Source organism: Scyliorhinus torazame, chromosome 11 (genome assembly GCF_047496885.1).
Source record: "Scyliorhinus torazame isolate Kashiwa2021f chromosome 11, sScyTor2.1, whole genome shotgun sequence".
Lineage (NCBI taxonomy): Eukaryota > Metazoa > Chordata > Chondrichthyes > Carcharhiniformes > Scyliorhinidae > Scyliorhinus > Scyliorhinus torazame.
This window is the reverse complement of record NC_092717.1, coordinates 205,807,532-205,819,717: the sequence shown is the minus strand read 5'-3', so window position 1 is coordinate 205,819,717 and position 12,186 is coordinate 205,807,532. Positions and strand designations below refer to the sequence as shown.

Genomic DNA, 12,186 nt, shown 5'->3' with positions numbered 1-12,186 from the left:
CAAAATGTAGATAACTTAATCATGGCGTTTGTGTGGGGGGTTAAGAATCCCAGGAGTCCCCAAACCAACACTGCAAAGGAGGAAAATTAAGGGTGGCCTGTTACCACCAAACATGCAATACTACCACTGGGCAGCAACGGTGGAGAGAGTGAAGGGATGGGTACACAAACCCAACTCAGAATGGGTGCAGGTGGAGGAGGCCTTCTGCAGGGGTATGACCCTCTGGGCCCTAGCCATGGTAGCACTCCTATCTCCCCCAACAAAATACACATCCAGCCCAGTGGTAGTTGCCACACTGAAAATGTGGAACCAAATGAGGCAACACTTCGGACTGACCGAGATGCCCACCATGGCCCCCATCTGTGGAAAGCAGCCAGGCTAGACTCCATTTTAAGAAATGGAGACACAACGGGGGAACACTGGCAGTCAGGGATTTCTACACAGGAAACAGACTAGCGACTCTGAACAAACTGACTGAGGAATGGGAACTACCGACAGGACAAGAAATGAGGCACTTGCAAATAAAACACTTCCTCCGCAAAGAGACAGTACGATACCAGAGGGCCCCAGAGACCACACTATTAGAGGACCTGATGAATACAGACAGTAAAGAAGGGGAAACTGTGGGAAAATATATGGGTAACTACTGGACAGGGCCCGAATGCCATTAGATGGGACCAGATGGAAATGGGGGGACGAACTGGAGAAGAAGTGGGTTGGAGGGAAGCACTGAACAGGGGCCAACTCCTCCTCCTGCGCAAAGCTTCGCCCCATGCAGTTGAAAGTGGTGCACAGAGCACCACCTAACCAGAACCCGAACGAACAGGTTCTTCCCGGTGGTGGAGGACAAATGTGAACGGTGCCAAAGAGGCTCGGCCAACTACACCCACATGTTTTGGGGCTACCCCAAGCTTGTAGAGTTCTGGACAGCCTTTTCAGAGGCAATGTCCAAGATTGTGGGAGTGAGGATGGATCCGTGCTCAAAAGTGTCAATCTTTGGGGTATCCGAACAGCCAGAGCTACACATGGGGAAGAGGGCCGACGCCCTAGATTTCGCTTTCCTAATTGCACACCGGAGAATCCTACTCGGCTGGCGATCAGCAGCACCACCCACAGCTGCAGACTGGCTGGCAGACCTGGCGGAATTTCTCCACTTGGAGAGGATCAAATACACCATCCGAGGGTCCGAGGAAGGCTTCCTTAAAGCATGGGGGAAATTTGTCGGCCTGTTCCAGGACCTATTCGAGGCCAACTACAGGTACAAATGAAGAAAACATTTTTTTAAAATTAGAAATGGACTGACAGGAATACATAACCTAGGGAGGGGGGGAAGAGGAGGGAACAAGGGGGGAAAAGGACAGAGCAGAAGTAAAGGGGAGGCACACCCCAAGCGATCAGGGAGGATATCAAGGGGATCTCGGGGGGGGGGGGGGGGGAGAGAGGATAGCATTTTGAGACAGTTGGTGATAAAATGTAAATAGGTACAAAAGGATCTGATGTACTGTACAATAACGTACACAAAATGCAACTGTATATAAAATCAAAAATGTCAATAAGAATATTTTTTTAAAAGAACATTTCCGAACTTTCAGATAAACTAAAAGACTGACAGTCTTTTGTATTGCAGTCTCACAATTCTTGAAAGTGCAGAACGAGGAAAGGCCATTTCGTCCATCGAAAATATTCTATCCATTAACTCTAAAAGCAAGAAAGTCCAATTTGTTTACCTTTGATAGTCACTTAATGAGCAACACGGAACATTCTGAGTTGCAAATGAATTTCCTGTCGGTGTTTCCCATTTATTACCTCACTAACAAACCATGGGGATCTCATTCACATACCAGTGAGGCTATGGCACTTAAAATAGCCTTTTCAAAATCTGAAGGACCACAAAATGCATAAACCAGGACATAAGCAGTATAGGACCAATTTTCCAGACCTAATTAACTGGAGCTGGGTCTGCCTGACAGCTCGTGTAAAACCCACTGAGCTAACGGCCTGTCCTTTTCACCATCAGCTTAATTGATTAGTTAACATGAATTCCCAGTGAAAATTTCTCCTTTTGCTACGGGCTTGCAAGAAACCTGGTTAGCATGCAACCCTTAATGTCCCAAAGATTAAAAAAGAGGTGGGGAGGCAGTGGCGTAGTGATATTGTCACCGGATGAGTAAACCAGAGAGCCAGAGTCATGTTCTGGGATGCAGGTTCAAATCCCGCCACTGTAGATGGTGAAATTTGAATTCAGTAAATATCTGGCATTAAAAGATGACCATGAAACCATTGTCGATTGTTGTAAAATCCCATCTGGTTCACTAATGTCCCCCAGGGAAGGAACTCTGTCACCCTTATCTGATCTGGCCTACATGTGACTCCTGACCCACAGCAATGTGGTTGACTCTTAACCCTAACCCTTGAGGAAAATTAGGATGGGTAATAAATGCTGGCACAGCCTGCGATGCCCACATCCAATGAACAAATGAAAGAAAGTATTCCTTTGTGTCAGTATGTGGAAATAAGCAGGGAAGGGTAGTATGGTAGAAGCTGAGACTTGTGGAATTCCGCCTCTTCAACTTTCTTTAATGCTCCGAAAAGCTAGAATTTCCACGCATTGTGTGCAGAACTGTAATAAGTGAGCTTTGTTTCAAGCCAGGAGCGAGTGTCTGTTATGTCAGGCTTGCAAAACTGGCCTGCTAACATTACCATGGATCTACAGCAACACACTGCAACAAAACATCCTGGGCTGGATTCTCTCAGGACAAAAGCGCCTGGGCCGGACGGATTCCCAATTGAATTTCATAAGAAGTTTGCCGGATTGTTAGCCCCAGTGCTGCTTGACATGTTTGTGGATTCTATGACTCGGTAGATGTTGCCGGCCACAATCGAGTCAGAAAATCGACGATCCTGCCGATTGTTTACGTGACGCCGTTCTGCCATTCTCTCAACCGGCATAAACGGCGTCATCGTGAACGGTGCCGTGCCGCCCGGAGAATCGGCCAAGGGGGCAAGTCCCGCGATTCTCCAGAGTCCTGTGGATTCTGCAGTACGGATGGCCTGAAGTCCCGACGGCGTGACCCCAAGGGGAGGGGGTGAGCGGCCGGTGTATTGTGCTTCTGAGTCTCTCGGGATGGACACGGATGGGGCTGGGGACGAGGGGGGGCCTCCATGTTCGGAGGGGGGGGCCGGGCCTCCGTGTTGGGGGGGATGGGGCCTACATGTTTGGGGGGCGGCCTCCATGTTCAGGTGGGCGGTGGGGGGGGTTGTGGAGGGGGCATCCATGTTGGGGGGGTGGGGCCTACAAGCTTGGGGCGGGGCCTACATGTTCAGGGGGTTGGGTTGGGGAGGGGAATAGGGGAGGGGATGTAGTGGGGGGGGGGGGGGAGAATGGGGTGAGGGTGTGTAGCCAGGCAGAGAAGTCTCACTTGCTGGTGCGCCTCCGATCTGGCAAGGGGCAACCTCCCGGTCTCTGGCTCTGCCAACGAGGTCCAGTGCCCTCTGCCCGTGTACTGCGATGGGGTGCAGTACAGGTGAACCCCTTCCAGTTCTCGCATGCTCCCTGTGGTTGTGGGCGGTCTTCTCCTGGGGTGGGGGGGGCAAAGCATCAGAGATAGGCGGTACACAGCATCCCGCGCAGATGTTGGCTAGATTATCATAGAATTTACAGTGCAGAAGGAGGCCATTCGGCCCACCGAGTCTGCACCGGTTCTTGGCAACCAAGGTCAACACCTCCACCCTATCCCCATAACCCAGTAACCCCACCAAACTCTGAGGGCAATTTTAGACACTAAGGGCAATTTATCATGGCCAATCCACCTAACCTGCACATCTTTGGACTGTGGGAGGAAACCGGAGCACCCGGAGGAAACTCACGCACACACGGGGAGGATGTGCAGACTCTGCACAGACAGTGACCCAAGCCGGAATCGAACCTGGGACCCTGGAGCTGTGAAGCAATTGTGCTATCCACAATGCTACCATGCTGCCCAATAATAATCTTTATTGGCACAAGTAGGCTTACATTAACACTGCAATGACGTTATTGTGAAGAACCCCTAGTCGCCACATTCCGGCGCCTGTTCGGGTAAAGAGGGAGAATTCAGAATGTCCAATTCACCTAACCTGCACGTCTTTTGGGACTTGTGGGAGGAAACCGGAGCACCCGGAGGAAACCCACGCAGAAATGGGGAGAACGTGCAGACTCTGCACAGACAGTGACCCAAGCCGGGAATCGAACCCGGGACCCTGGAGCTGTGAAGCAACAGTGCTACCCACTGTGCTACCGTGCCGCCCATAGATGATGGTATGGGAGCACTGCGCACCCGGCCATGGTGGCTCTCAGGGGTATGTGCAGCCCATATGGGTCCGATGGGGGGTTTGGCACCCCTCCTGGGGGGGGGGGGGGGGGCGGGGTTTACTGTCACTTGTGGGTAGGAGGGGTTGGGTGGTGCCAGGGGCATGTCTCGGTGTACTCACCCTGGCTGCCCTCGTCAGGTCGTGCATCTTGCGGCACTGCTCGGCCATCCGTGGGGTTTGCCCAACCGTGCTTACGGCATTGCCCACCTCACGCCAATTCCGCCGGACTGTGCTGGCAGGGTGCCGGTGGCCACGTCTACTGAACAGGATTACCCTCCTCTCCTCTACCGCGTCCAGCAGCGTCTCGAGGTCATGGCCCCTGAACCTCGGGGCGGCACGGCAGGGGGCATCCATCTCGCTGGTCTCAGGGCTGTGCGCCACTCATGCTCATTTTATGCGACGTGGCGCTGCCTCATCAGGGCGTCGCGCGAATGATGCCGATCTGGTGCCCCGCGCCCGTGCTGGCCCCTTTTGCGGGACAGAATTAGTCGTCGGGTCAGCCCATTCATGCCGTCGTAAAACGCAACGCCGTTTACGACGGCGTGGATTAGAGAATCTCGCCCCCTGTGCCTCACACAGAAGTTCAGAGGTGCCAACACAGTTACTGTGAAAAATGCAGCCATTGAGATTGAGGAAGCAGGACAGGCAAGTCGCATTGGCAAAAGGAAAGAGCAGGAACCTGCTGGGCAGATGATCACAAGAGTGCCCTCAGCTCCTCTGCACAGCAGTGGTATTGGCAAACAATGTCATGCTTCCTTTCATCCATAAAAGAGACAAAAGTGCTACGATCATAACTGATGCTTCTCTTGCCTGTTGGATACATTGATTGTCAGCACATTAGTTGACAGTGCAGTGCTTGGCTGAAATGAGCTGGAGCCAAGAAAATATTGAGCCTTGCAGTGCCATTGACGGAACTGCCAGGTTGACTGCAGATGGCGTAGCATATGGTGGAGTTCTGTAATTGTCTCTCTGCTGATTTAGAGCCTGTGGAGACAATTGCCTCTCAGCATTGTTGGTTAGGTGTTTTAAGGGTTGCGTAATGGGAAACATAATCAGTGCAGTTCAACTGCCTGTTGATCTGCCTTGAAACCACCAAAGTCAATGGCAGAGGAGAAGGCCACTTGTGTCACGTTTATTTTCTTTGCGAGAGCAATCCAAAATTCATCCCACAACTATGATTTCTCTCCACAACCCTGCATCTTCTGCTGCTATCTATCCAATTTCCCCTCAAAAGATTTCTGTTTGAACTATTCCCTGTGGCATGGCATTTCATTCTCTAACAACTCTTTGCGTAAAGAAATTTCTCATAACCTGTCATCCAGTTACAGCCGTCCAATACTGTATTGCAGGAGCAAGAAAAGCTTTATCATTAATTTAATTTTGACTGGCAGCCCACCGTGATCTGTAGCACATAATTTGTTGCTTTGTGATTCAGCCTGCTTTTGTGAAAAGTAGAATCGGAAAAAGCTCCTTTTCATATATCCCCTTTTCTTGCATCCACGGCGGTTGAGTGCTGAAGTCCTGTCAGTTTGTCATTGATGGTCCACTATCAGGTGGCTTGAATAACAGTGCTGGAATAAGTCTGAGGGATGAAAAGGAAACTGCTCAATGTGATGAAAATAAAATCTGTGGCAATAAAAAAAGATTCCACCAGTAAAATCCCCACAGTAATCACAAGGAAAAATGGGAAAGAACATGAAAGAGAAAGGTGTTGCCGACTTAGAAGCTGCCTAGCCGAACACACTTCTCTTTTAGAACTGGAGATTTTCAATAGGTTCAAAGTCATAAATCATGCTCTGGAGACCGTTGATTGCATTGCTTTTAATTTGGGCTGGGTAACGAAGCTAGCAGTCGACATGAATGAGAGCGTCGGAAAATCAGGGCACATTTGCCTCAGGCTTGGGGCCCAATTTTCCGATACTTGGAAGGAATCTACCATCACGAGCACAGGTAGAAATGTATTGTGGGCCGAACTGCAAATGCTGTTGGGCCACTTATGGCCCACTGACATAAACTATACCCTACTAAATGCTCATCCACTCAATCACTGAAAAGAAAGTCAGGAATCGGATGTCACGCTCAGACTCAGTAGCTAACTGGTGGCAAAGTATAAAAAGTACAATGGTTTTCCCAGCAATGTTATTAAGCAATAAATTATCCCTTGGTCAATTTCTCAGTATAGTTTCCAGTTGTGCTGCCATGCTTTGTAATGTCATCCGACCTTGATATTTGTCTCCTGTCCCTGAAGCTGTTGATGTTAAATGTAGACAACACATAGTTATCTTTCGCTGCTGAGGCTGGCACTGTCACCCAAAGTATTTTAATTCACCTTTTGTGTTTCCATGCAGTTTCATTGGCCACTCATTGGGCAACATCATCATTCGCTCAGTGCTGACACGGCCACGGTTTCGATGTTACCTCAACAAGCTGCATACTTTCCTGTCACTGTCTGGGCCACACCTGGGAACACTGTATAATAACAGCACACTGGTTAGCACAGGTAAGTTGCTGCAGGAGACAAGAGTTTGGACAGGTGGACGATGCACTGCAAGAATCATGGATTTTATACAATGCTCATGGCAGAAATCTGCACATTGTGGTAGATTGTCTAATATTACTGGTTTAAAAAAAACAGTTGGTGATTCTCTTCCTAATGGCAAAACTTAAGTTCTCCAATCCAACTATCTTTTTCCTGCTACTAGTCCCCTGTCTTGACAGCAGACTGTGGATAAGATACCATTTCTTCCAACTGAAACCAATAACTTTTTACTCCCACAATAAAATGTGCTTATTGTTCTCCTCAGCCAATAGCTGAAACTTAATCAAACCCTGGAAATCCTTAGCACCCAAGTCGAAAGCAAACACTGCACTTTTCTATCATCAAGGTTGCTTAAGGTTCCCCTCCACATCCCTCACCACATTCCCACTGCTGCTGAAAACATTATTCTTGCTTTTGTCTACTCTTTTCAGCTTCACATGCCCCCAGTCATAAACTCCAACTTGTTCAAATCTCATGTACCTATATTTTGCACCGCACTAATTTCCACTTGCACATCACCTGTTCTCGTTGACTTTTGTGGGCTTCCTATCGCTCATTACTTTAAGTTTTAAATTCTAATCTCCAAGGGTTGCATGTAGGGCAGGTAAGATATGACCGGTGGATTCCCTTTACTGAAGAACATTGAGGAACTTAACTATGTAGATTTTTAGGACGGTCCAGCAGCTTTTTTCATCATCTTTTATGAAATCAGCCGACAAATTAGCAAATGTATTCAATTCAACGTTTATACGTTGCTGTGGTGCATTCTGAACTTTCAATTTCTGGGATGTAAGCCCGTTGGGTGACTGTCTAAGGTCATCCTTGAATAATGCCCCTTTTTAAGGTGGAAAATGAACAAATGATTGCCCTGCAGAGGGACATCTTCAGGGTCAGGGGCTGGTAAGAGGGCCTGACTTGATTCAATCATTTGCCATCTCATGAATTATTCATGTGAGATTAACAAGTTATTCATGGTAAACGATGGGACTTAGACGTCCTAATTATGGTTACCACAGGTTTCTGTTTACACACCGACACTCTCTGTGATATTTCAAGTGCATACTTTCAGTAAATCCAAATCTTTTTGAGGAAGATTTTTTAAATCCTTCATTTCTTCTTTAAAATCAAGACTTTTTTTCCTTTTAGTTGGAAACAAATACTTTCTGATGAAAGGTACTGGAGGCAATGACAGACTGCCGAGCATACAACAGTAGTTCAGTTGTGATTTTAGACATCAGCTGTTTCCATAGTTTTACACTGAGACAGGTTATGCTCAATTCAAATCTACTCTGAAGGTAATAATGGGCGCGATTCTCCAAAATGGAGATAGAGTGTTCACGTCATCATGAACGCCGGAATCGGGCGCGGGCACTACAGATTCTGGCCCTCATAGGGGGCCAGCACGGCGCTGGAGCGGTTCACGCCGCTCCAGCGTCCCTTCCCGGCGCTAACTGGGCACCGCGCCAACCCGCACATGTGCAGTGGTGCTGCGCCAACCCGCAAACGTGCGGGGGACTTCCTCAATGCGCCGACCCCGACGCAACATGGTGTGAGGGTTCAGGGGCAGGCTGCGTAATAAAATAGGGCCGGGGCTGGAGAGGCCGTCCCGCCGATCGGTGGGCTCCGATGTGGGCCAGACCCTATCGGACGCCCCTCCCGGTGAAGGGGTGCTTTTCCCCGCCCCACAGGCCGCACCTCGACCCTACGCGCAGAGTTCCCGTTGGCTGGCAGCAGGTGTGAACGGCGCCGGCGGGACTCTGCCGTTTCTGCACGGCCGCTCGGACCATCAAGGCCGGAGAATCAGCGTTCCGGCCGCGGACAGCGGCCCGCAACCGCGCCGCGTCAAACGCGCCAGCGCAAATTACGCCGATTCTCCGCTCCTCGAAGAATCGCTTGCCGGCGACGGACCGTCGCCGTGGGAAAATGTGGCGCGAGCGGCGATTCTCCCAAACGATGCGGCATGGGAGAATCCCGCCCCAGGGCTAAATAAATCTTTTATCAAGACTCCAATTGTTCACAGAGAGATTTAAGAGTTACATCAGCATTAGCACATTGTCCTTTCACCTCTGGGATTGGCAGCAATAATCCAGTTCAGATTGATTGAAGTTATTTCTGCGTCTCAATCTGTGGGTATTACTCCTTCTCTCTTCTCTTTTTTTTCTCTTTCTCTTCTCTCAATATTTCTCACTTTCTGTCTCTTTCATGCGCAGTTTAATTTTCTCTCTTTCGCTCTCTTACTTACATCTTTCCTCCTGAAAGGCTGCTACGTGAAATGAATTTGGCTGCCTCACCCCATTGCCAGTGATGAGATTCACAGCACACACCTGCCGAAAATTCTGCACTAATTGGCAATCTCAATCAGATAGCATCTGGTGTGAGGAAATAGGAATGTCACACTGATGCAGCAGGAGTCAAAATCATTTTCCAGTAAATCTGAGCCAAGACAGGCAAAGAAGTGTCTGTTGTAACACATTTCTAATCCTGGTGCTTAAAGACTGACTTTAATTATAGTGGAAGCCCCATTACCTTCTGTAATAGTAGAATGTTCGGCGGTCTGTCAAAAGCTGCTCCGTCAGGTACAAAACTGGACAAATGACAAATTTGGGCTGCAACTCCTTTGCGGGAGAGAATGTAACTTTAAAAAAAACTGCTGGAGCATGGTATTAACTGCTGCCTTATTTTCTTTTCACATCTGAACAAATGAACTATCATGGATTACAAAGAACAATACAGCACAGGAACAGGCCTTGCGGCCCGGCCCTCCAAACCAGTACCAGTCATGATACCAATTTTGGCCAAATCCCTCAGCACTTCCTTGTGCCGTATCCCTCTATACCTGTCCTATCCATGTGTTTGTCAAGATGCCTTTTGAACGCCGTTAATGTATCTAATTACTTCCAATGTTGAGGTGGCCTCTACGAACTGAACAAATGTGCCTTGTAGAGAAGCGGGATCTTTAATTCTTATTTAATGTAGCTTTCATTGTATGTTTCCGTATCTAATTCATCTATGCCATGAACCTCATTCCCACCCACATGTATGAGGTGGTGAGGAGCTTTTTTGCCATAAAGGAAGTTAGCCAAGAACTGATTAACCAGTGGTAACACAGGCAATGCAAGTTTAACCTCTCAAACTGTAATCGAGGAACTCTGATATGACCATCCCATCTCCCTTTAAGATGCCATTTCTTCATGCATCCCTTCCCACACTACTTCCAAAACCTGACTTGCTCTCCATGACAGAACACAAACAGATGTTTGACTGCATCTTCTTTCATTGTAGCCCCCAAACTCCCTCCATTGATTTGTCTCTTATGTTTCTTCTACTTTGTTGGCTCAACTCTGGTCAATGCTGCTTTGGGCTTACTTCTCCTTAAAAGCTGCAAACACAGTGCCCTTTTCAATAGCAGTTACACTGCATCTCACTCTTGCCTCATTCTTTCTCAAGACCTCATCTATAACTGTCTCAGACTCCTCCCCACAATCTATATGCTTTGAAAATCAAGCTGGGCATCATATTATTCTTGACTTTGCCTGGTTTCTCTCATAACTTTTTAGTCCCGTGAGCCAGGTAAGGGGAATGTTTGTATTTTAGCAGTGATTGGTAGCTAATTTTGCATTTTCCACTAATCTAGGCCTCTGGCTCATGCAGAAACTGAAAAAGTCGAGCTCACTGTTGCAACTAACGTTCAAGGATCAGGCTGACCCTCGCAAGACCTTTCTGTATAAACTCAGTGAAAAACCAGGTAGGTGCTAAGTGATCTGTGTATATGCTGGGGCAACGTCATAAGCAAAGGGGTAATATATCCCATTGAAGTGCATGCTTGACTTTTACCCTTTCCCCACCCACGCTCTTCCAAGTTGCTCACTGTTTTGAAGCAATTGCTAAAGCTGAGGAACAAGTGCGAGCAACTATTTCAGCGCCTCACTCAAACGCATGTTTATCACGTGCGACCCCCAGTCACTGCTGTTTGAAATCCACTATGAGCATCATAACCAAGACTGTCTTCACCTTATGTTCACTTTTGTGAGTTCAGGAGGAATCTGTGACAGTTCTACCAGTTATGGCACTTTTTTAACTTCAGCGGATTGATATTTCCACATTCCATGGTCTTAAAATTGCATCTCCTGCTTTCTGTCTTGCAGAAGTAACCTGATTTGAAGCTGATGATTAATTCTGATTGTGGTAAATAGCCAGCTGAAATCCATTTAGAATTTCCTCTAGGTATTCAATGTATTGATTGGCAGAAAATATGACATACTAAATAGAATCACAACGGCTAAAACAATTATCCATTTTTTTCTACTTAAATAATACACAAAAACAAATCCATTAGGCTTAGACTTTATCCTTTGAAAGCTTTATAACCATAAATAGTTAATTAAATAATTCTTCCATGAAACCTTTCAGTTTTTCCTTCAAAGTATGTGTAATGCTAGCTATTGATTTTAGAAATACAACAGAGTTAAAGACCTTGAGGCACATTCTATTTGTTTTTGTTCCTTTGACGATAGGGCTGTCAATCAATCATGATCAAAGTTCCAATATAGTTTGGTATGAGGCAACACAGGTTAGACTGTAGTATCATGAAGCAAATCCATTGCATACTAAGAAAAAAGATAAACACATCATCTGAAATCTCAACTGGTGCAGCATTCCAGTATGAGTGGCCAACGAATAGTGGCAATGGCGAACAAACACATACCTTAGCTTGGAATGAGTTAAAATGCAGAGCTCGGCCCTTGTATCATGTATTTGATCTTGAATATCTGACATTCTGTGTTCCACTCCCTAATATCTGTTGTTCTATATGTAATGACATACACACATTTATTATATTTCTGGATATATTTAAATCGCTATATGCTGTGCGCCAACAGGAAGGTTTAACATTGGTAATAGTGAGTCAGTTAGTTGGGTTCTGAATGATTTGCTCAACTCAGCTTGATACTACCTTGTGTCCATAATTTGTTTTGGCGTAAAGTGCCATTGGTTAGGCATAGAAAAAAAGTGCTTTATTTGCTTGTTTTGTTTATTCTCTGCTCTGTCTTTCGAAGCATGCTGCAATCACCTCGCGTCCTATTTTATTTTTCTTTCTCGCTGTCCAAATATATTGTAGTTGAGAGGAGGTTCACTAGATTGATTCCAGAGATGAGGGGGTTGTCTTTCAGCCACGCACCCCACTTTTCAACACCCCCCTCCCCCCAACCTCGAGGAGGCCCCCGGGAACAACCCCTCTCCTTCACCCGCTCAGGATCCAATGGGCCCGATCACTGGTAGTGCCACCAGACATGCGA

At 47.2% G+C, this 12,186-nt stretch overlaps 1 protein-coding gene across 2 annotated transcripts in view; it reads left to right on the top strand.

Annotated features, from left to right (window-relative positions):
• fam135b (family with sequence similarity 135 member B) overlaps positions 1–12,186 on the top strand; it is a 607,420-nt gene that overhangs the window by 554,539 nt on the left and 40,695 nt on the right. For both annotated transcript variants that reach the window (XM_072468261.1, XM_072468262.1), the window contains exons 17-18: positions 6,699–6,850; positions 10,524–10,634. In XM_072468261.1, the coding sequence (XP_072324362.1) occupies positions 6,699–6,850; positions 10,524–10,634 (263 nt within the window). The remainder of the gene's footprint in view (positions 1–6,698; positions 6,851–10,523; positions 10,635–12,186) is intronic.